This window comes from Hippocampus bargibanti, linkage group LG20 (assembly GCF_051943395.1).
Source record: "Hippocampus bargibanti isolate YZ-2025 linkage group LG20, ASM5194339v1, whole genome shotgun sequence".
Lineage (NCBI taxonomy): Eukaryota > Metazoa > Chordata > Actinopteri > Syngnathiformes > Syngnathidae > Hippocampus > Hippocampus bargibanti.
The window spans coordinates 6795889-6820266 of NC_142753.1; the positions used below are offsets into that span (position 1 = coordinate 6795889).

A 24378-nucleotide genomic window follows, 5' to 3' on the forward strand; every position below is an offset into this window, starting at 1 on the left:
AATGGCAGAGTAGCGCAAAGGCCCTAGAGAGCATAGAAAGACGCTCAAGAATCATAAATCAAATAAAAAATAAATACAGTAGGAATACACGTGAAATAAATTAATATGCAAGTGCAATTTTTGCACGTTCACGCAACAGCTGAAGCTTTACTTTCAATATCCAAAATGAAAATCTCCTCAGGCTGGATGGAAGTGGTGGTTTCCATGGCAACCAGCCACAAAGCGGATGCTTTCTGGGATTGGGAGGGGTCAAGTTGGAAAAGTTATTGGGAAAAGTCCCCAAAAATTCTGAGACATGAAGTCCGCACAATCAGAAATGTATTATTTTTTTAATTTTGGGGGTAAATCTCAACAATTTGATTTTATTAATAATAATAATAATAATATTATTATAATAATAATAATAATAATAATAATAATAATAATAATCATAATAATAATAATACATTGTTGCGCTTGATTCTTGATCACAATCTTTTTCCCCCTTATGAATAGTTTTTGTTGATTCAGTATTTTATTTTGGATACAAGGCTGCAGCATTTATTTATTTATTTTTAATTTAACTGTTTATTCATTTATTCATTCATTTTATTTATTTATATGTTAGTTTATTTATTTATCAAATTGGTAAAAGCAACCAAACAAATTTTCAATCACATCTACTGCACCACGGCTACCTACGCAAGTGCCATCATCCAAAGTGTTCTTTGAGTCATGAAGGCATAAAACGGCAGAAAAAAGGACTACGACAGTGCTCGCTATCCTCTACCAATGACATTTAGGGAAAAAGAAAAGAAAAGACGGGTATGTCTTTTTTTTCTTTCCAGTTGAAAAAAACGTCACCTTTCTGGACTTTGACAGTCAATTGGCCGGCAACGGGCCATAAAAATGAAAATGTACTTAATGCGTCCCATTGAGAGCGTTGTCTGCATCCCTTTTTTCAGAATCCGGCATCGTTTGCTGCCTCCGGCACCGACTTCCGAATCGGACGGGATTTTCTGCAACTGACAGCATCCCATAAATGCCAAACATCCCCAATCGGGCACGGTTGTTAACATGGCCCACATCCGGCACGGTCCCGGTACTCCCTGAAGCCAGTCCAACCATGCTCGGGACGGACGGACGAGTCTCCGTTTGGACTGGAAATGTCACATGACCACAAAAGATGGCGGGAAACGTTTGGTTCGTCTCTCTGATTTTGCGCCGTGTCTCGGCGGCTCCGCCCCCAGGGCTCGTCTTGCTAGGAGAGCAGGGTGGCGCTGGAGAGCAACATGGCGGCCACGGTGAGCAGGAGGCGGTCACGCGACGGGCTGCTGCCACTCACGCTTTTCTCCAATTTGGGAACTTGAGGGTTAAATTCATCTGGAAGAAAACAAAATAGGGGAAGTGTAGGATGAACACGCGTGTGCGTGTGCGACATTATTAATTCAGCAATGTGTCACATGCAAATGGCGATTCACAAACACGATCAACAAAGTGGCAATTACCATTAGCGTGTTGCTAACTCTCTGGCGTAATTTGTGTGTGTGTGTGTGTTTTTTTTTTCATACTAATGATGTTTTTGTCCCAAGTGTGTGCATGTGTGTCGCGGTGGTGATGGTGGTGTTCAATCAGGACGAATTAGCACGCTCTCGCAATTGATTAAACCCAACGAGAACATTAGCCGCGGGCCGTAAAAGCTGCGCGAGAAACGTCCAGAGTTATCGGGCATAAGAGCTAGACGATGGTCGTTCATTATGCTGGCTTGCCATGACATCACATCGACTGTGTCGTTAGTGAGAAAAGACAGACGTGGGCTGATTTCACGCGGGGAGGGGGCGGGGGTGGAAGTTTAACACGGGACACGGCGAAGGGTGAAACGGCGGCGGATTCCGACAGCGACAGTAAGAACGGGATTAGCTGCTCGGGTGCACACGGGCGAGAGCCCATCAGGTTTATAATTGGGCCCTGATTGATATGAGTAATACACATACATTTTATACATGTGTGTGTATATTAACACGTATGGTGTACATGTACATACAATTTATTCGCAGGCCTTTTAAGGACACGTTTGACTTGATATGCTTTAAAATCATCACTGGGAGGCCGTGAGGCATTTTAATGTTGACCTTTCGTGTGCTTGCTTTAAAAAAAAAAAAAAGACCTCAGGCCACCCCCCTTTTTTTGGGCACCCGTTTGACCTTTTCAATCATCAAAACAAACCCCGTTCTTGTCACCCCGCGAGGCCCGCAAGCTGCCAAGCTATTTTGGAGAGCGTGTAAGTTGTCTATGCATATGAATGAGTGATCCTGTTACGGCACCCCACACAAATATGCAACGGGGGGGGGGGGGGGGGGGGGGGGGGGGGGGGGGGGGGGTATTCAGTCTGCCGTCGAGAACGTTTAGATCAGGGGTGCCACATTGTAGTTATGGTTTCCTCTCGAGGGCCGTTTAGACCCATTAGAATGTTTAAATCCCTTCAAATATTACATATAGAGCACACAGCAAATTAATGAATAACTCGTTTTCAAATCTGAAGTCAAGAATAATGACTTTTATTGTGGTTGACATCCAAAAATATGAAATTTTGGCTCAGATTTTAGCAATCATCATGGAATTTAACAAGTTTGATATGCTTTTGCGGGCCGAAAAAAATGATGTGGCGGGCCCGATTTGGCTCACGGGCCTTGACTTTGACACCTGTGGTTTAGATCATGGCAGCGAAGGCGGCAGAGGCCATCGCACCCGGACTGTCTGCGTGGGTTATCCAGCCTACACCTTGTGCGGTGTTTTGCATGTTCCGTTTTGTTTGTGATAACATTCGGACGGTTCGGTCGTTTTTCCTGAAATAGCAAATCACTCACCAATGTCGTGTATCTTGATGCTCGGCCTCACCGTGTAAGCGCCGGACGTCTGGCCGGCGTCGTCGTCCGAATGAGACACTGAAAAATCAAAAGCCATCAAACGACAACATGCTGCGAACTGGGAATTATTTGAGAGATGAAGTCGGTCAAACAAAATGGCCGACAAAGAGGCCATGACGTACCGGTAGAGCAGCAGACGTAGACCCTCATCCTTAGGCAACTGTGGGCATGGTGGTGGTGGTGGTGGTGAGTGGGCGTGGCTAAACGGGAGTCGGAAAAGCGAGCGGATCAGAGACAAAATGGCGGACGGAATTGCAATGGCGATCACAAGATGGCGGCGCACTGACATATGTAGTAGTACTCTTGTCCCACGGTGAACTCGTAGCCCAGCGAGAAGGCGCTGTAACGCTGGAACTTCTCGGAGAACTTGATGGGCGCGTGGGGAGCGTGCGGCCGGTTGCACTCCCAGCGCTTGAAGCCCAGCCGCGGGTCGCAGCTCAGGTAGCCGCCGTAGCTGACCATGTACAGGACGTACTGCTCGGCCGCGCTGCGCTCCAGCGTCCCCCGCGGGCTGCCGTTGTAGTGCGGGCAGTAGATGTCCAAGTAGTCGTTGACGTTCACCTGTACCGTGTAGCCCTCCCGGCGCAGCCTATGTGGGAAAGGGGGGGTGGGGAGGAATTTTAAAAAATCAAATAGGAACTTTGTTTCAAACTCTCGATTGTGAATAATGAATAAAAAGAAATGCCGGAAATGCCGAAGACCGCAAGAGCAATGATGCAAGTAGACCAGCAGATGGCAGGATTAGGCTGCCATCGGGCTAACATACCCGCCCCTTCCTTCTCTTGTTTTTTTAATTAATTTATTTATTTCGCATCTTTGTTGTTACACAAAGGAAGGGGGGGGGGCAATCAGCATTCATCTGTACTTCCTCAACACAAACACACACAAGCGTGTTATTAGTGGAATTCACATGGGACAAGGCTATTTAATTAGAAAATGAGGAAGGAGAGATTTCATACCTTGATCCTGATCATCTTTCCTATTTATGCGTAACGAGACACTTTTTTTTTTGGGGGGGGGGGGGGGGGTTATCATTCATATATTCATAACATCAACATCTATCAACTGTGGAACAGTGGAGGAAAATCTCCTAAAGGGAAAGTGCACACTGTACCAAATACAATTCAATCCATCCATATTGGTTTATGTAGTGCTTTAACAACAGCTGAAGCTAGAACAAAGCGCTAATATGGAAAAAAAAGGGAAATGCTGCCCCCTTGTGGAAAGGAAAAACATTGCTAGAGGTCTGGTCAGCACTTTATCGGCGTCCAAACAAGAAAAAACAAAACTCTAATAAATTCAGCAATGGCGCTCTACGTCATATTTTCCATTCCCAAATAAATTCATGAATGGCAGTGAATGAGTTAAAGGACAACCGACGTCACTTTTTTGTTTCTTAACTGACATCAGAAAAACGTTTTATAGCATCTAAAATACCCAAAACACACAGTATGATATTTTTATTCAAATGCAAAACACCACTAAAAATGACTTAAAGTGTCCAAAATCTGCAAAAAAAATTTAGCTGCGAATTGGGCATTTTCAGAAAGTCCCGCCTCCAGTTTGTAACGTCACGCCAAGACGTCTTGCATTTCTGGAGAATCAAAATAATGGCTTCAGAGTTGGAGAATATGCTTTCTTGTTACACCTCCAGTGATGAATATGATTCAAATAGTTCTGAAGAGGAAAGCATACATGTTTGCAATCGATGAAATAATTTATTCCATGCCATTTTGAGGCAACATTGGGGAGAAACGGATCACCAGAAAAGAGGCACAAAATGGCGACCTCCTGTGGCCACCTCCGTGGCCACAGGATGATAAATTCCTTATATGGAGCTTGGACACCCTCTTCTGGCGGCTTTTGGGTTTCAGACCAAACAATACAGAAAAATACATTGACGTGATGGGAGGACTGCTACAATGTGTCTTTTTTTCGGTGTGGGGCGTTCCTTTAGTGACGTCACGTACGGACTCGTCATCAACTCAAAAACAAGACTTCCTGAATATTCAGCGCGAGTCTTAGAGCGTAAAATATAGCTATATGCGGTGGAATCTTTTAGAATACGCTCAGTAGAAGTCATTTGAAGCCATTTAGAAATTCTGGACACAACTTGTCCGGAGACGTCGGTTGTCCTTTAAGTGACTCTTATTTAATGAGGATTACCTGTACCAGTCAACAACTACTTGTAGCAACCTACACAACCCAGGCCGATATTGTATTTGCGCTGTCAATTCGAACCCGCCCGCCGTTAACGAGAGCAAAAGAAGCAGCGGAGATTGTTTCCGCATCAGCGAGTGAAGCTTCTTCAGCAGTGCACTGACACCTCACCAGCCGCATACATTATGCAACGCTATCTGTGCCATCGACTGCCACTCGCGCGGAGTGTGCGCGCGCGGATGTGTGTAGCTACAACTGAAACACATAAATCACTGCCATTACTGTCATATACAGCGAGACCTCAACTTACAAACACCTCAACTTAAAAACTTTTTGTCTTACAAACGTCAAATTTATGAAAATTAAACCTTATAATAGGCACTATTTTCATAATACACACCCACCACGGCTGGCGGAGTGATCTTCGGCGGAAGCACACGACCGAACAGCACCAGAGGTTAAGTTACCAACAGTCCATATGGACGGTGACTCTCCTTCCATAAGCCATCAACAACCATCAAAAAGGGAAATACAACTTTATTTTACAGCACAGTTTATTTCTTTAATTACAGTCCTCATGTAATGCGCCTCTCTTTCCAAACAGCAATTCCCTTTGACCTTCGACCTCCAACGCCATTCCATCAAGCCATAAATGACCATCACAAATGTAAATAAAGTGACTTTATGATACAATGCAGTGTATTTCTTTCATCACATATATTATACATAGAATAAGGTATGTTGTGTGTAGTTTTAAGGCTTATTTAGTTGAAAAGTATATTTTATGGAAACCTGGGAACGGATTATTCCCATTTTAATGGTTTCCTATGGGAATTTTTTTTTTAGATACACACTTTTCGCCTTACACACTCGGTCTGGGAACCAATTAAGTTCGTAAGTTGAGGTCTCACTGTATTCTAAAGGAGAACAGTCAAAGGGATGCAATATGTGGCTAAGTGTGCACAAGAAATGCCGATAAACTAATGGACTTAACGGCCTCGCGACGGCATCACCATTGCACGGTGGCTTGAGATTTGGCGTACATCGGCTCAATTTCTGCCAGGGAGGAAGATGGAGGTCAAAAAAACGAAACAACAACTAACCCACAGATGAAGGAATATTAAGGAAGCCAGATAAGAATTAAGCCAAAGCCAAGCGGGGAAATTGAAAGATGAGAGGTCAGATTACGAGGAAAAGACGCACGGTGCAAACGCGGGTCACGCTCCAAAGGCGACCGAGTCGCTCTACGTGAAGCTAAACGCCGTATTCAAGGCGCCCCCATTTGCTTTCTCGCCGGGTTAAGCTCGGGGGGCGGGAAATGTGTGAATCTGCTGTGGCCTTCAAGGTTTTGGAGAGAAACTTTAGCGTAGCCGTTAGGGCAGTCTGCCGGCAGCGGCACGGGCAGAATAGCAATGACTGTGAGCTGATGATTAGAAATACAGAGAGAGTCCCCCAGGAAGACGCAATGACTGCGCATCTTCGCAGAGGATAAGGAATATATACGCCTTTGAGTCAAGACATTGCCCCTCTATATGGATTGCTTGGCCATTTGTGTTCAAATGTTAAAGGTTTACTACATTGCGACAACTATTTGTGTATTTACGTCAAAGAACACACACACACACACACACACACACTCTTCACATTGATGACTAGCAAAGACAGCGGGAAGAAAAGGAGAAGAAAGGGCGATTTTGCGATTGCAAATGAAAAAAAAAGTCAAGGAAAGACAGACAGAGAGATAAGAGGACCCCCCCCCCCATCCCCAATCCCGCCCCCCCAGTGTCACCCTTTATGATTGTCTCCCTCCCCCCTCCTCCCGTGCCGTCTAACGGCCACTTGGTAACCTTCAGAAGTGGAGATGATGAATTGCGAGAGGAAGCAGATTAGCAAACATAATGAAAAATGACAAATAAGGAGGATGGGGGGGGCAAAGGGGAAGGTGACATTGTGGGTGTACATCGAGAGGCGGTGGGGTTGTTGAGGTGCAGACGCCAGCGGCTTTTAGGAGCTGCACGACGGCCATGGGATGACATGGGAGGGAGGCACTTTGGCTGCTTCCCGCTGGGGAGGTGAACCACAAGGTGCCTGCTAACCTGCGGGGAGCCCCCCCCCCCCATCTCCAAAGCAGCACCTGCAGTCAAGGTGCTACCCTCGGTCTGATAACCTTCACGCCGCGCCGCGCTCTACGCGCACACACTTGAATAGAAGTTTTTTGTCAATTTTTGGAAAAGGACTCACTCAAAATGGTCGCTTGCGACAACAACGATCAGCCTTTAGATGACTCAATTTTAGGGCCAGAAGGGCTGCGGCCTCTCTTGTTTTTCCAGCCAGCTCCGCAATTAAAAATTGATTTTGATCTCCATTCCAGCATTTGCCAAATGAGCCACTAAATGGACTTCTGGAAAGTACCCAAAGTAAACATTGAAACAAATTCGCACAACGAAAGAAAATGGTGCATTACATTACCGCAAGACCTCATGAAGGGAGCAACGAGAGGAAGAGGAGGAGGATGAAGATTCATCCCCGGGCGATGGCCACGACCACGACGATGGGCGTAAACGTGACTGTCGCCATAGCGATGATGACTACCAATGTAATATCCAGGAACGGTTACCCGCCACAGGGCCCCGGTTAGATTACTTTTATTATGATTGATACTCAATAGCATTTTATGGTGAGTTTTATGTTTATATTTTCCTGGAAGACACAAATAAGAACCGCAAAGAACGGTATGTCGACTTCTGAAGGTATTTCAGCGCTTATTTTTGTGGAATACACCACTTGAATCAGAAAAACTGGGGTCTTCTGCTCCAAGGATGCCCAGACAGGTGCCTGAACAAAATGCGGGGTCCTAACTTGAGGGAGTTTAAATATGCCTGCTAAAAATAAAGGTGGGTAAAATAAGAGACAATAGAGAATTTTGTCCAGTAAACAAATGGATAAATGCGATGTCAAAGCAAGCGTGACCACTGGCGGGTTTTCGCACGGGCGCCCGCATGAGTTTATCCCGGCGAGACGAAGGGCAGTTCAAAGGGCTCACGGCCTCCATTAGGCCGATGCTAGTCCGTCAAAAGAAAAAAACAGCTGGAGCAGTGGAGCACACCAATGAGAGGGTATGGGGGAGAGAGGGGAGTTAGAAGGAAGGGGGGGGGGGTGGCGTGTCGGACTGGAACGCCTCAAATGACTCCAATTACACTTGCAGCAAGTGATCAATTATCCTGGTGCATCGGTTCAATTAGAGGCTGCTCAATGCAAATGGAAATCGGCATGGCTCTATTCAGAGAGTGTGGCCGGTCAAATGTGACTGGGGAGGACAGAAATACATGATGGGTGGGGTGTGTGTGTGTGTGTGGGGGGGGGGCAAACTGTCTAATGTCGGTGGAGCATGGCGTCAAATTTTGACGATTAGCAGATCATTTGGGCAACGCCTCCAGCTTGATGAGAGACACGAAAAAAAAAAATCAAGGACCCATGCACAATATGATAAAGAAAAGCGGCCATTTTGGCTCGGAAGCGGCCATTCCGGACCAAATCCAGGCCTGACATGAAATTGGGTCAACATCTCCATCAAAACAAAAAAAACAGAAGGCGTAGTCAAGTCTCAAGGTCTCATGCGTTTTTTTTTTTAAATCACTGCTTGCGGCTTTAATTATCTTTGTAGCCACCGTTGTTTTCCTCCACGACCAAAAAAGCAACGTCGCATTTGTTGTCGCCCTGACATAAAAACTGACATGTGGCATCATTGATCAATAAGAGATGCTATCGAGGATTAGCGCAGCCCGCAGCGCGGCACAGAGGAAGGCTTATCAAACGCCTCCTCCGCTTTATTTCAGTCGCAGCAGTCGCTAATTCGTGAATTAAGAGCCGGCTACTTAATATGCTAATTGTGGCCTTTTAAACGAATAATCCATCATTTTTCATGCCAAACCCCCGTTGCTTAAAACACCGTCTGCACCTCCGATGAAGTACAAGTTTTTTTGGTCGTTATCTGGTTGCCAGGGTACCTTCAAGACTTGCCGTCGTGGCCAAATTGCACGGCGGACGACGAGCGAACAAATACACCCACTTTGGTCGGCGCGGAAATGGCGTCCTCTCGACACCCGAGCCTCATCGCAATTTGTGCACCGTTAATCGCCCGGCGCGTCAGTCACCGCAAAAATAAAAGAGATTTGTGGACATTGAGGCCTGCTTATTTGCGCGGGATGAGGCAGTATGACAATCACACAAGCCTGTCGTTGGAGATTCAAAACGACCGTATTTTTAGACGCGGTATCAACCAAGTGCTGTTATAATACGTTTTCATCAATAAAGCTGAGGAGCTTCTCGATATTTCGAATAAAAAGAGGCAGCGTGCTAACATAATGGGGGCAGATGGACATTTTGAGTCACAAGCAGTCATGCAATCTGCTCCAATTTGCAACCGGTCGTTCGCTCGCTCATAAAAAAATAAAACAAAAGAGTCCATGTCAACATTTTTGGCTGTCATGGCAACAGCAGGTTTGTCAATGTGGTTTTAAATTAAATTGTTAAAATTGTTACCTCATTCATTGCCATTCACAAATTGATTCCGGAGTTGAAAATATAACGTAGAGCGCCATTCCCGAATTTGTTCGGGTTTTGTTTTTTCTTGCTGAGGTGCCGATAAAGCGCAGGCCATGGCCTCTGACAATGTTTTGCCCCTTCCACACGAGGCTAGTATTTCTCTTTTTTCTATGTTAGCGCTTTGTTCCAGGTTCGGCTGTTGGTACATATAAACCAATATGTATGTATTGCATTGTATTTTGGTATGCCGCCCTCATTTCAAGCCCATATAACTCCAGACCATATCATTTAGCAATTAAGTCTTTTTTTCTGATGAAAGACGAAAGTCTAAAGTTTCTTAGGCTGAATTGAATGTTTATGTCATCCTAAAACTCTGTAGGTCGTGGAATTCGAGTGACAATGACAAAAACCCTGGCACTGGAGTGGACACATTTTTGCACGTCTGGCAGTGAATTAGTTAAAAAAACAAAAGCGGGGAGTTTCCACCTGCGACAGGGTCTGCACTCGCTAGCTATTGATATTGCATTGGCATGAAAAGTGTTTGCACAAGCACAAGAAGATCAGGAAGCCCCCTCCTCCTCCTAAAAAAGGTCTACCGAGGCGCTATTTGTTAATTACACTGCAAAACGATTCTCAGATTTTTTTGGGGGGCCATTAGCATTTGTGCACCTGCCACCCCAGGGATGAGTGTCATTCTGTCTTCTTCCATCTCTGATCAGTCCTGTTTAATTGGCTCTTGAGCAGGGGGGAGAGACCCCCCGCCCCACTCCTCCCAGCTTGTTATTTGCAGGTGTAAATGAGACACGGCGAAAAGAAAGCTTCGCCCTCGAGAGCGCCCAAGTAGCAAATATGCCATCACAGAGCGAGAGGGAGGAAGCGTTACAAGTGATCGCGGTTAGCTTGAAAAACATTGCATTGATTTGAAAGAGGCAAAGGTCGCAAAGGTCGATATCTGACTTGAAAACATGGAAAGGGCGTTTCCGACTTCAAAACTCTCCATTGGCTAGGGATGAATCTGAAAACGCTACAAAGAAGTCTCATTAGTAAGCGCGACGGCGGCGCATGGTGAAGGTGACACCGTGTACGATCGGACCCCCTTTGACGGGGCTTTGGGGAGCCGTCGCTCATATGATGACGGAGGAAAAGGTTGCAGACATTTGGGAAGGGGGGTGTGGACTTGGGGGGGGGGGCGTTAGGAGTTATACAATGACAAGCAAATAACATTTTCTGGTGAAAAATGAAGAGCGAGTACCAATAAGTGATTCCGGGCCAGGTCTTTGGCAACGTCCCACCCCCTAAGCCCCCCTAATACCGGCTAACGCACGATACGCTCTGTCAAGCCAGGGCGGGGAATGTCCGGCGAGGGAATTAAAAGCCAGGAAATGAATAGCGACGAAGCGTATGACCAAACCCCACAGGGGACTCCACAACCTCAGACGAGATGAGACGCGGCGCTTCTTAATTAGCCTTCCTCAAGACATTAATGAGCTTGATTAGTTGTCTTTTAGAGGGCGCAGCAACGGAACGGCCAATCAAAACGATCAATTTGCGTTCTTGGAGGGGGGTGGGCGGTCAAACTATGCATCCGGGTATCTCATGGACTCCAACCAAACAGAAGCTGCGATGTCAACAGCAAATTGGGGATTTCAAATGGATGTGGATTTGGATGGATTCTTGTAAAATGGCCACCGGCTACATCTTGACACTCCCACTTTTATGAGCACACGTCAAAACACCAGCCGGAGATTCAAATAAGATTACAGAGCGTATATCATCTCCCTCCACGTTGAAATGATGTGTTACAAGGTGTACTTTAATGGCCCCCAAGGCTCTGTCTGTGGAAACAGCGCCAGCGGGGGTAGAAGAGCAATTTTCACACCAGGAATCCATCTTGTGTGTCACGCTTGCTTTTACCGCCACCAACAACAACCTCGGGCTGGACGGAATATTGTCCTGGCCTCGCTGCCTTCGCCACCGTTTAAAAAAACAATCTCCGAAAAAAAAGAAAAAGAAAGCCTTTATTTCCCTTCGTCTGTCACCCGTGGCTCACGTTCCCCATGAAGAACGGGGAGATTTCGGCTCTCTCTACCGCCCGTTTCCTTCCGTATAAATCTCGCACGTTAACAACTCATTCACTGTCATTCCCGAATTTATTCGAGAATTGAAAATATGACATAGAGCGCCATTACTGAATTTGTTCGGCTTTTGTTTTTTCTTGTTTGGGTGCCGATAAAGCGCTGGCCATGGCCTCTGACAATGTTTTTTCCTTTCCACAAGGTGGCAGCATATCCGTTTTATCCAATTCAGCACTTTGTTCCAACTTCAGCTGTTGGTTAAAACGCTATATGAACCAATATTGCATTGTATTTGCATTGCCCTCATTTCAAGCTCATATAACTGCAGACCCATCTAATTTAGGAATTAACTTTTTTTCTGATGAAAGAACAGAGTCGAAGGTTTCTTACGCTGCATTGAATGTTGATGTCGTCCTAAAAGTCAATCTTCAGTGGGTCCTGGAATTTGATTGACAATCACAAAAACCCTGGCACTGGAGTGGACACATTTCTGAGTGTAGTAGAGAAGGATTCGAAGTTCCTTCAAATGTTCTTATTAGGGCTGCCGAAAGTCAGTTAATTACGTCTGCAAGGGGGGGGGGGGGGTGTCTCAATTATAAAAAAAAAATGCTAATTACCGGGCGCCTTGTATTTGGAAATCACTCTTGTGGCTAGAATGAAGGATTTCCTACATCTGCCCAAGTTTGATTGAGATTTGTGCATTAATCACTGGGAAATTAAGGAATATGTAGTTTTGGTAGAGTTCCGGGAAACAAGGAACAAAGAAAAAAATAATCGAAGAAGCGGGTTAAAGAATAAGATACAAAAATGTGTTGTTTTTTTTATGATTTGACCCGTAATTACATAGCAGGTGCATTTAACAAATAATGTCAAAATTCAATAGATCAAATAAAAAAAATGCAACGACCGACAAGCTACATGTATGAAATTAATTTAAAGGACACCCTACACCATTTTTTATTTCCTAACTGACATCAGAAAAACGTTTTACAGCATCTAAAATACCTAAAACACGCAGGCTGAGATTTTTTGTCAAATGCAAAACAATAAAAATGACTTAAAGTGTCCCAAAACTACTTCAAAATGACCTCGGAAATGGCGAGCTTCAGAAGGTCCCGCCCCCTTGTTCGTGACATCACGCCAGGACGTCTTGCCTTGCTCTAGAATCGAAACAATGGCTTCAGATTCTGAAAAGATGCTTTCTTGTTACTCATCCAGTTATGAATATGATTCAAATACGTCTGAAGAGGAAAGCATAAATGTTTGCAATCGATTAAAGAAGTCCTTCAATATCATTTTGAGGCGTCTGGACTCCAATGTAGCTCCCAGAAAATGCACAAGAAGGCGCACAAGCTCCATTGGAAATGGGCTGATTTATCTGTGGGAATTTGTGTCAACTAGTATCAAATAGTAGTCTTGGTGCAACACACAACGATTCACCATCGCGTTATTCATCTGCTTTCCTTCTAATTTCGCCATCAACACGGATCAACACGATGTTTTCTGACCAAACAAAGTACCCAAAATGCATTGTGTGTCGCTTTCTCAGTCAGGAGCGCTCCTGACGTTACGTCACGTCAGGAATCGTCACCAACGCGAAAACAAGACTTTCTGAATATTCAGCGCAAGTCTTAAAGCGGAAAAATATAGCTACATGCGGTGGAATCTTTGTAAAATACGCTCAGTAGAAGATATTTGAAGCGATTTTACAAATTATGGACACAACTTGTCCGAAGGCGTCGGTTGTCCTTTAAAAGTGCGATGACTACACGGGCTGCCAATACTTTTGACGCAATCCAATCGGAAAGACATTTGGCGCTGCCGTCAATCGCCGATCACAACGCTAGCTTGGAGTTCGTCGGTGTAGCTTTGGCCACAATCATTTTTATCAATCATCGCTTTGTGCAATTTGCACAACAACAAAAAAAAATGTTCCCATTCCAAATTGGAAATGTCCATTTGCCTCTTTCCAAGCAGCAGACTTACAACAAAAAAGGCTTTCGGGCGACACAAACAGGGCAGATTAAACGGTCGAGAGGACCCAGAACACCCGACATTAATCAGGTTACAGTGCGGAATATAATAAGGACGAGAGCGAATTCAATTTAAAAATCTAAAGAAAAAAAAGTGGCCACTTTCCAAGATTCAATCGGTGCAATTCGGCTTGCTCTTGAATGCGTAGCCTTCATTGAGTGAGGGGGGGGGGGGGCAGCGGGTGCACTTCAGTGAACAAAAGAGGCAGAGCGGCAGGTGGAGCGATGCAATCAGCTCGCCCGGTGCGTGCGGCCGCTTTTGTCCCGGGGCACCGGTGCACACCAACAAGCCGGCCTCGTGTCCACATGAGCGCAACCCTGGCGGGTGTCGTGTCACAGCGTTCGGAATCAAAAAGCCGCCCGCTCAAAGCCCCTCTTCCATTAAGTCGCCCGTGTGCTTTACTCGCTTCGACGTCAGCTACCGCCAGCCGCCTTCTTTTCCCCACCTCCGCGTCGACATGGGCCCACCCGAGGATGATGCTCGCCGCAAGTGCTCGCTAAGCTGCGCTGTTCTTTGCGGAGGATAAAGAATATATGACAGTTGGAATGTTGTCTACTCGTGTAGTATTACAGAACCGCCAAATCCTAGCGAGGTAACCTTTGCATCGTGCGTTAGCTTCACGCTAGCTTTGTAGCATCAGAAAGTTTTGTGGTTTGTTTTAAAGGACAACCGACGTCTCCGGACAAGTTGTGTCCATAATTTGTAAATTGGCTTCAAATGACTTCTACTGAGCGTATTTTAATAAGATTCTACCGCATATAGATATATTTTACGTTTTAAGACTGAATATTCAGGAAGTCTTGTTTTTGAGTTGGTGACGAGTCCGTACGTGACGTCATTTAAGGTACGCCCCCTGACTGAAATAAAAGACACATTGTAGTAGTCCTTCCATCACGTCAATGTATTTTGCTGTATTGTTTGGTCTGAAAACCTTGTGTTGCACCCAAAAGCCGTCAGAAGAGGGTGTCCAAGCTCCATATAAGGAATTTATCAGCCTGCGGAAACGGAGGTGGCCACAGGAGGTCGCCATTTTGTGCCTCTTTTCGGGTGATCGTTTCTCCCCAGTGTTGCCTCAAAATGGCATGGAATAAATTCTTTAATCGATTGCAAACATGTATGTTTTCCTCTTCAGAACTATTTGAATGATGTTCATAACTGTATGTGTAACAAGAAAGCATATTCTTCAAATCTGAAGCCATTGTTTTGATTCTCAAGCAATGCAAGACGTCTTGGCGTGACGTCACAAACTGAGGCCGGGACTTTCTGAGAATGCCCAATTCGCAGCTCAATTTTTTTGCAGATTTTGGACACTTTAAGTCATTTTTATTGCCGTTTTGCATTTGAAATATCATACTGCGTGTTTTGGGTATTTTAGATGCTATCAAACGTTTTTCTGATGTCAGTTAAGAAACAAAAAGGTGACGTCGGTTGTCCTTTAAATGACAAGATTCATCTATTTGTTTTATTGACTCTTTCTCAATTTGTCAAGCAGAATGATTGATATTGATTGATATTTTTTTTGGAATGAATGAATGAATGAATGAATGAATGAATGAATGAATGAATGAAAATGACCACAACATGCACACAAAAATGTGTGCATTGTATCTACTAAAACAAAGAGTGTTAATATTAATTTTCACATTTCAGGGCCCAGACTTTTTTTTTAAGTTGAAAGAAGACTATCATGTGGCTGAGCGGCGAAAAGGGCGGAATAAAGGGCCCCGTCGGGACCAAGAAGCCTCCTCCCCCCCCCCCCCCCCCCCCCCCCCCCCCCCCCCCGCCCCGAGTTAAATCCATGAGAAGAGACGGCATTTGATTAGATAAAAACAACACTTGTACAGTAAAGTCTCGTTATATCGATGTTCTCGGGAGTCCGAAAAAACATCGATATAACAGGGACTATCGATATATCCGACCCTGCGCGCATGTAATTTTCTCCTTGCGTTCATAGAAATAGTATCGATATAACCGGGACTATCGATATATCCGATATCGATATAACAAGACATTACTGTATTTGTTTTTGGGTGGGGAGGGGGACTTTCAGCTTTTTATTTGGGCTTACACCCTTAAAATATTGGCCGGGAATCTAAGAAAAGAGAAATTACATTGAGGAAAAGTCTCATTGAACAGGCTACAAAAACAGTGGTGCAGCAACACATGTAGACACACAGTTTAGCATGAGTTAAAGGATGAGATTCTTTTGGCAAAAATGGTTCATCTGGGAGTACAAATATACAGCAGAAGATAAATTTTAGGAGTTGATAGACCCCCCCCCCCCCCCCCCCCCCCCCCGATGTTTCACATCTCCTCCTGTTAATTGGCAGATGCCCTCCCATGCAAGAGGATTTAGCATGGCCTCTGGGTGTATGTGCGTTTTACACTGAAGCTCCGCGTTGTGGCAAAAATAATCCGGGGGTGGGGGGGGGGGTGCCTTTCGTTTGAAAGTTCCCTCAGCCCGTAAACGCCGGCGCGCAGCTTTCAGCTAGCCCCTAATATGAATCATCTGCTGCATTTGTACTCCCAGCTGAGTCGTTTGGGGGCTTGCGCGCGAGCAGATGGAGCTTTCGGGTAATGAGAAGCAGGAAATTAAAAGAAGGGGGAATTGAGAGGGACGGGCCTGTCTGGCTCCAGATCAGGCTGGAGGGGGGTGGGCAAGAAAATAAGCAAGTCGGAGATGGAGGCAGGCGATAGGAGCCGAATACAAATGGACATGGAGGTTTGGGTGTGTGTGTGTGTGGGGGGGGGGTATGGGGGCTGTCTGAGGTTGTATGAGGAGAGCGACTGAAAGAACGTGAGAACCGGTGAGTTGAGGAGACAAAAGGCGGCGGAGTCGGCATTGATCGGGGGGGGGGGGGGGGGCGACGACATGTACTGGCCCGAGCCCAGACCTAAGTGATAAACCAGTGTCGAGTTGGGCAAAGGGTTATTAAGCCAGCCAATGTGTGTGTGTGTGTGTGGGGGGGGGGGGGGCGTAATTTTAAAACCATCATTGACTTGTGTTTGCATCGTTGCTCACAATAAAAGCTTTTTCCTGACATATTTTGATTCAAAACACGAATTGGGAACTTTTAAGTGGTGTGGGGGCATGGCAATAAAAATAACTACAGAGAAATCACTTTGAATAATTTAACTAAATGGCTAAAGGGTGTGCAAACAAGTATTTTCCAGTTAGATCACTGCCCCGCCATACGAAGACGAACCCAGACCCCCCCCCCCCACCACCACCACCACCACTTCTACACTTACAGAAGGTTGGAGCTGTTCCAGTAGACAGCATGCCGGTGGCTCCCCCTGGACGGCTCCGAGGTGGACAGCACCGGCGTCAGGACGCTCAGGCACCAAGTCGCCATGGCCACCGTCGTCATCATCATCATCATCATCATCGCCGCCCGCCCCCCCCAGACTCAAAAAAGAGCAGCGATGCCAATAATCCGCACGTGCGTGGCTGCACTTTGCACAACAGTTCACAGCATCCAAGTTACGTGTTGTTCCAGTCCAACGTCATCGCGACGACAGCGACCCTCACTTCGGTGGCATTTGGGGGGGGGGGGCGTGGGGTATGTTTTCCGTTGCACGAATTGAGCCAGCAACGTTTTGTGGAGGAGCTCCCTCACATGCTACCTGCTCGCCCGCCTTCCCCTCGTTTCATTCAGCGGCACCCCTCGCCGGATGCCGCGAGCGCACCACTCCGCCGCGCCGCGGACACGCCCCCCCACCCACCACCTCCCCCGTGAAACCACGTGTCCGTTTCCTCGCCGCTCGTATCATCTCACTGCCATCATCAGAATTCTGAGATCAAAGTCATCATTCTGAGAATACAATCAGAATTCTGATATTAAAGACAACATTTCGAGATTAAAGTCAGCATTCTCACTTTAAAATCAGAATGTTAAAATCAGGATTTTGAGATTAAAGTCACAATTATGAGATTGCAGTCAGAATTCAGAGAATGAAATCAGAATTCTGGGATTAACGTCATAATTCAGAGAATATAATCAGAATTTTGAGATTAAAGTCAGCGTTCTCATTTTAAAATCAGAATTATGATGTTAAAGACAGAATTCTGAGATTAAAATCATGATTCTGAGATTACATTCAGAATTTGGAGATTACAATCAGAAATCTGAGATTAAAATCAGCATTCTTAGAATAAAATCAGAATTGTGAGATTAACGCCAACATTTCGAGATCAAAATCAGCATTCTCACTTTAAAATCAGGATGTTAAAATCAGGATTTTGAGATTAAAATCAGAATTATGATATAACAGTCAGAATTCAGAGAATAAAATCAGAATTCTGGGATTAACGTCATAATTCAGAGATTAAAGTCAGAATTCAGAGAATATAATCAGAATTCTAGGATTAACGTCATAATTCAGAGATTAAAGTCAGAATTCAGAGAATATAATCAGAATTTTGAGATGAAAATCAGCGTTCTCACTTTAAAATCAGAATTCAGATGTTAAAAACAGGATTCTGACTTTAAAATCATGATTCTGAGATTAAATTCAGAATTCTAAAATTAAAATCAGAATTCTGAGAGTAAAGTCAGAATATGGAGATTAAAATGAGAACTCTGAGATTAAATTCGGAATTTTGAGGTTAATTTTGGAATTCTGAGATTAAATTCAGAATTCTGAGATTATAGTCAGAATTTGGGGATTACAATCAGAATCGTCACTTTAAAATTAGAATTATGTAATAAAAGTGAGAATCTTGCCAATTTTTGTTTTTTTTTTCTTTGTAGGCACTAAACCTTTTTCGTACGAAAATTCCCCCCCACCCCCCAATAGGAAAGATTTTATGTCGCTATAATGCTATTTACGTATGTGCTGCCCATTTGAGCCAATGGCAATCCCATGACCAATCCAACACTAGATGCTCCAAGGTAACGACGTTTTTGGATTATTATAATTTGTTAGTAAATAGAAAAAAAATCCGCAAAAAAACATGCCCATATTTATCACTGCGTGTTTCGGAGTGTAATAGAAATGCGGGCAGGGTATATTTGGAGACATTAATTAACCTGTGTAATTTTGCCTGCGGGGTGGGAGTGTGGGGGATTTACAAGCACTCTATCAGCCCCGCTGTATTAATATCTGGTTTCATTCCAATTATTAAGCATCTGCCTGGGTTTGATTACCACGACCAATTTCAAATCTCATAATAATAGCCCCCCCCCCCCCTCCCCGTCCCCCCAGCCCCATGGTGGAAAACTGGAGAAATGTCATTTTGAGGAAAGTAAACTCAGTCGAGCAGTTGACACAAGAAAGTAACACCACGTGATGACCCGGGTCAATATGACCCAAAGGACTGGTGCGAAAAGATCTTTTAAAGTGTAATTTGGTCATCATGACAAAGTTTATCCCACATAATATAATAATAATAATAATAATAATAATAATAATACATTTCATTTATATGCGCCTTTCAATACTCTTAAGGACACTTTACAGTCACAGGATACTTTTTCTGCAGGTGAGCAGCGGCAGCCACAAGCGCCAGCGTTCACTCAACCCGGAAGTAACTCAGATAGAAAGCTAGCTAATAAATACAGTAATAATCATAATACATTTCATTTATTAGCACCTATTCAAAACTCTCAAGGACACTTTACAGTCACAGGATATTTTTTCTGCGGGTGAGCAGCGGCAGCCACACACGCCAGTGTTCACTCAACCGGGAAGTAACAAAGTAAAAAAAAAATTAATTAACAAATAATATGACAATATTACAATATCCTGACAATAAAAACAAGCATCGCCATGGCAACGAAGACCACACTATCATCCTGAACCCCATCGTCCCACCGCATATGGCTAAATTTGCTCCGTGCTGACTTTTGTCATCCTCTAGCTGCTCAAGCCCCTCACCCAGGTGGCTAGTGACTCTCCCATACAACCCGCATGCGGCGGCGTATTCCGCCATTTGACTGTAAAGCGATGATGTCTTGCTTTCTTGGCCACGCCGCCGCAATGAAAAGCCAGATGAAATTTACGAAGAGTGACATTTAATATGTTTCCAAGATGGGGGTGAAAAGCAGCCCAGGCCGGCAGATGCATATTTATGATTTGCGCTGTGTGCGGCTGTCATAGGTTATTAAAGGCATTTGTTCTCGGTATACGCCGGGCCGCTGTCGCTGCTTCGACTTCAACGCTTTTTACCTTTGATTATGTTTGGGACAAATTCACAAGCGGGCGGCGTGTTTATGATGCGGATGATTGGCCATCGTCAATCAACTTCTGCGCTTCCTATTGTTGAATAGTTATCGATTCCCCCGAGCGACTTGATTCCGTCTAGGCAATTTAGACAAAGTGGGACGAATGCCTCTGCGGGTTTCTTCATTTCCTTCTTGTTGGTTATCGCTCATTTGAGACGCTAATCTCTAGCTTATTTTTTTTAATGATCACACCTTGAACATTGAACAGGATATCCGCTGATTTATTTTACTGCTCAGAAATGATCGCCCAATGTCGAATTTGTCGAATGGCCAGTCAGGAATTCGAATCAGAATTTTTGTTTTTTTTTGTTTTTTTTTAAAGGACAACCGACGCCTCCGGACAAGTTGTCTCCATAATTTGTAAAATCACTTAAAATGACGTCTACTGAGTGTATTTTACAAAGATTCCACTACATATAGATATATTTTACCTTTTAAGACTCGCGCTGAATATTCAGGAAGTCTTGTTTTCAAGTTGATGACAATGCCCTAAGTGACGTCACGGAGGGAACGCCCTTGAGTGAGAAAGTGACACACAATGCATTTTGGGTACTTTGTTTGGTCTGAAAACTACGTGTTGATCTGTGTTGATGGCGAAATTAGACGGAAAACACATAAAGAACGTGTTGGTGAATCGTCGTGTGTTGCACCAAGACTACTATTTGATACCAGTTGACACAAATTCCCAGCACACAAATGAGCCCATTTTCAACGGAGCTTGGGCGCCATCTTGTGCATTTTCTGGGCCGCTACATTGCATTCCAGACGCCTGAGAATGACACGGAAGGACATCTTTAATCGATTGCAAACATTGATGCTTTCCTCTCAGAACTATTTGAATCATATTCATAACTGGATGAGTAACAAGAAAGCATCTTCACCAACTCTGAAGCCATTGTTTTGATTCTAGAGCAAGGTGAAGGCGTCCTGGCGTGACGTCACGAACAAGGAGGCGGAACCTTCTGAAACTGAAACTTTCTGAGGTCGTTTTGAAGTAGTTTTGGGACACTTTAACTCATTTTTATTGGTGTTTTGCATTTGACTAAAAATATCAACCTGCGTGCTTTGGGTATTTGACATGCTATAAAAAGTTTTTCTGATGTCAGGAAACAAAAAAATGGTGTCAGTTGTCCTTTAAAAGAAAAAAAGCACATAAGGATCTGCAGACGTTGCCGTTTTCTTTTGTGCGTAAAACCATTCCGACGGAAGAAACAGACACTTTTGCGACAACGCCACAAAAGTTGGCACCCCTGCGCCCGCCTACCCGCCGTGGCGTCGCCTGCCCGAGGCCTTCTCAAAGGACCTGTTTTGTAGCGCGCTAGTCTCTATTAGCATTTTCATAAAGGGCAATCGAGTCAGCGCGTCAGAAAACAGAGAAAAGGTCACCAGGTTTCCTGAAGCTTAAAGCCGCCTCACCCACACACACGCAGGCGCGCGCACACACACTCCATCACCGGGCTCGCCGCCAGTGGGCCGCTTCTCGCCAAATTGAGGGATTGCCCATTTCTCACCTGGCTGACATTAAGGAGGCTCATTTAGCAGTGTCGCCGGCGACCCCTGTAGGACCCCCGACGAGACCTTTAGCCTAGCGACGCCGCTTGAAAGATGCATGGGATTTCCGATATCCCGGAAAAATAGACTTGGCTAAAATATTGATACAGAAAAAAAAATGGTGTCATACTAGCTCGCAAATAAAGGAATTCCAAGTCCAGAGTAAATGAACAAGTATTGCCATGTTGTGCCATCCGCCTCAACTTTTTTAAAACTTATTTATTACCATTCACGAATTTATTTGGGAATTGAAAATATGACAGAGCGCCATTCCCAAATGTTTTTTCATGCTTAGGTGCTGATAAAGTGCTGGCCATGGCCTCTAGCAATGTTTTTCTTTTCCACAAGGGGGCAGCATTTGATTTTTGTCCATGTTAGTGCTTTGTTCCAGCTTCAACTGTTGATAAAGCGCTATATGAACAACATGTAAGTATTGCATTGTATTTTGTACAGCCACCCTTATTTCAAGCTGAGATAACTCCAGACCTATATCATTTAGGAATTAACTTTTTTTCTGATGAAAGAAGAGAGTCTAACGTTGTTTTGAATGTTTATGTAGTCCTAAAACTCAATCTTCTGTGGGTCCTGGAATTCGCGTGACAATGACAAAAACCCTGGCACTGGAGTGGACACAAAATGTTTGCACATCATCTGGAACTGTATGAGTTAAACAGGTTTACGATTCCCGCAGGCTCAGAAAAATTAGCATCGATTCCGGTTGAAAGAAGTACAAGCTGAACACGCAGGGCGCAGCGGCATATCCGCGTTTGCGGCGCATCAAAGCCGAATCATTTGTGATTTGCGGCGTTTTCAAAGTCTCCTTCTCGCATCAACTGTGACTTGCGCCTCTTATCGCGGGCGTCTTATCTTAAACCCCCCTTGTGCTCCCCACTGCTGCATCCTTTCTTCCATCTCTCATTACCTGTCCTCTGTCCTTTTATTCGTCCTGCCTTAACCCCCCCCCCCCCTTCCCCCACCATTGCCGGGCAGGTAAATAAATCACGGAGCGGCCCGGGTGGAGATAACGAGGCGAAGGGGGATACTTTGCTTGCTGGCAATGTGTGCACATGCTTTTGGCCCACCAGGTCAGACCACTGCAGTAAATATATATCTTGCAACATGCTACAACAAAAACCACGTGAGGGGAAACTACAGTAAATAACCGTGGCTGAGGAGCAAGTTTTTTCCCAATGGCGGACATGATAACACGGGTATGGCGTGTTGATATGAGTCATCGTGACCAGGACGTTCCGGTACACGCTAGAAAAATAGTATTTTGGTTTAGCTTTGTAGCGATTATGTAAGATTTGGTTACTCACTGGGCTGCGCACATCATCCAAGGGGCCCGGAGAAGTCAAGCCGGAGTGGGGACGCCTCCACTCCGGCAGCCATCTTCAGCCAACATAAATCAGCATGAAGCTTGAATCGACCTACGCCAGGTGCTTCCTGTACATCTGATGCTGCCCCCCCAGATCTACATGGGGATGTCAAAGCGCCTCGGCAACCTGCAGAAATACAGAAATGTTTCTTTGAAGAGGATAAAGAATACATGCACAAAATGTGGTCAGATTTTTTTCTACATTGTAGGTTCAAATGTTTGTTGAAAACGTATAACACCAATGCTATGTGTTAGCCTGTCTGTGGTGTTTCACATTGTCTCTTAGCATTAAGCTGGCATACAAAAATCTGGTGCATTAATATGACAAGCATTAATATTACAAGTATTGGGGTGTGAAGAAAAACTCTTGAGCTCGGCAGCCATGTTTCTTCCTCCATCATTTCCATCGTTTTTAAGCGTGATATGATTTGCCAAGCGGCTCCACGCCAAAATACCCGCAAGCGTTTGCGCACATCGAGGCTGTTGTCAACCTCAGCGCAGCGCAGCAGATCTCTTTGAATGCTGCGCGATACAAAACGGCACGCCGCGGAATCCCCATGGACTGCGATTCAGGAAGAAAAAGAAGAAAAAGACAGGAAGAGAGATCAATGCGAGGGAAAGAGATGAGGAAATGTGATAAAGGATTGCCCGGTTTGAACGCGATCAAGTCGCATTATTGACAATATCTTGCAGGATATTGTTGTCTACTTAAATAAAAATGTTGAGGTCTTAAACATCAAAAGTTTAGATCAAGAAGTCCCAACACCGTAAATTTGTACCAATCATGATTGTTTTATGTTATTTTTTTTTTAGTTCTTTACATGATACGGATGACACCACGGCGCAGCTTCTGCGCACGGACATCACACAAAAGTCTTTTGTCTTGTCTGCCTTTCAAAGAAGCAAAATGAAAAAAAAACGAGGAGGACGAGGAAGACAAAACTTGGCCGTTTCCTGTTCCTCTTCATCCAAAAATATCCCGGCGAAGGTTGCCCACTCGCATCCTGCCGGGAGCAACTTGCGCGTGAAAAACCAAAACCCAAGAGAAGGCGCCTCCATTACTACTACAACGAGGAACAACACAAAAACAAGCATAGTAATCGAATAGCAACATATCTTAAAGTACCTTATTAGCCAGAAGGCGACAAAAGCGACAATTTAGCGTGTGTGTATTTTTAAATGATGACTGTGCCTGCCGAAATGTCATGTTGGCGCCTTGCTCGCAAATATAGATCAAGCGGACGTTTCAAGTCGCTGCCGACAGCTTATGTTTAATAACGACCATCCCGTCGACAGTCGGGAGCACTGAAGGGCAAATTCTAATTTTACTTCGGCGAAGCAATCGCTGTTTGTTATTTGTTCACATGTCAAGTGTTTCCAAGTGCCACCTTAAAAGTCGGTGAGTCCGCATGCATTCAGGTGATTGTTATTCATACCGTGCCGTGCCAAGCGGCGTCATAATTTCAATAAATGGCCGTGAATCGGCCCGATACTGCTATGAG

General features: G+C 44.7%; 1 protein-coding gene across 2 annotated transcripts; it reads right to left on the reverse strand.

Annotated features, from left to right (window-relative positions):
• Positions 1-407: 407 nt before the first annotated feature.
• LOC148882867 (ephrin-A3-like) lies at positions 408-22973 on the reverse strand. 2 transcript variants are annotated; one of them, XM_089023447.1, is made up of 5 exons: positions 22818-22973; positions 3194-3495; positions 3029-3106; positions 2847-2924; positions 408-1362 (listed from the first exon to the last, which is right to left on the reverse strand). In XM_089023447.1, exons 1-5 carry the CDS (start codon positions 22832-22834, stop codon positions 1241-1243), a joined length of 597 nt encoding a protein of 198 aa, XP_088879573.1. In that variant the 5' UTR covers positions 22835-22973; the 3' UTR covers positions 408-1240. The 2 variants fall into 2 exon arrangements, with proteins under 2 accessions (XP_088879573.1, XP_088879572.1); XM_089023446.1 differs by lacking the exon at positions 22818-22973 and adding an exon at positions 16973-17373.
• Positions 22974-24378: the final 1405 nt, after the last annotated feature.

Coding starts and splice junctions, on each gene's coding strand:
- LOC148882867 (XM_089023446.1), bottom strand. CDS start 17,109: ATGATGATGATGATGATGATGACGACGGTGGCCATGGCGACTTGGTGC. Junction 2,925..3,028: donor CTACGTCTGCTGCTCTACCG/GTACGTCATGGC, acceptor TTGATTTTTCAG/TGTCTCATTCGGACGACGAC. Junction 1,363..2,846: donor CATCAAGATACACGACATTG/GTGAGTGATTTG, acceptor GTTTTCTTCCAG/ATGAATTTAACCCTCAAGTT.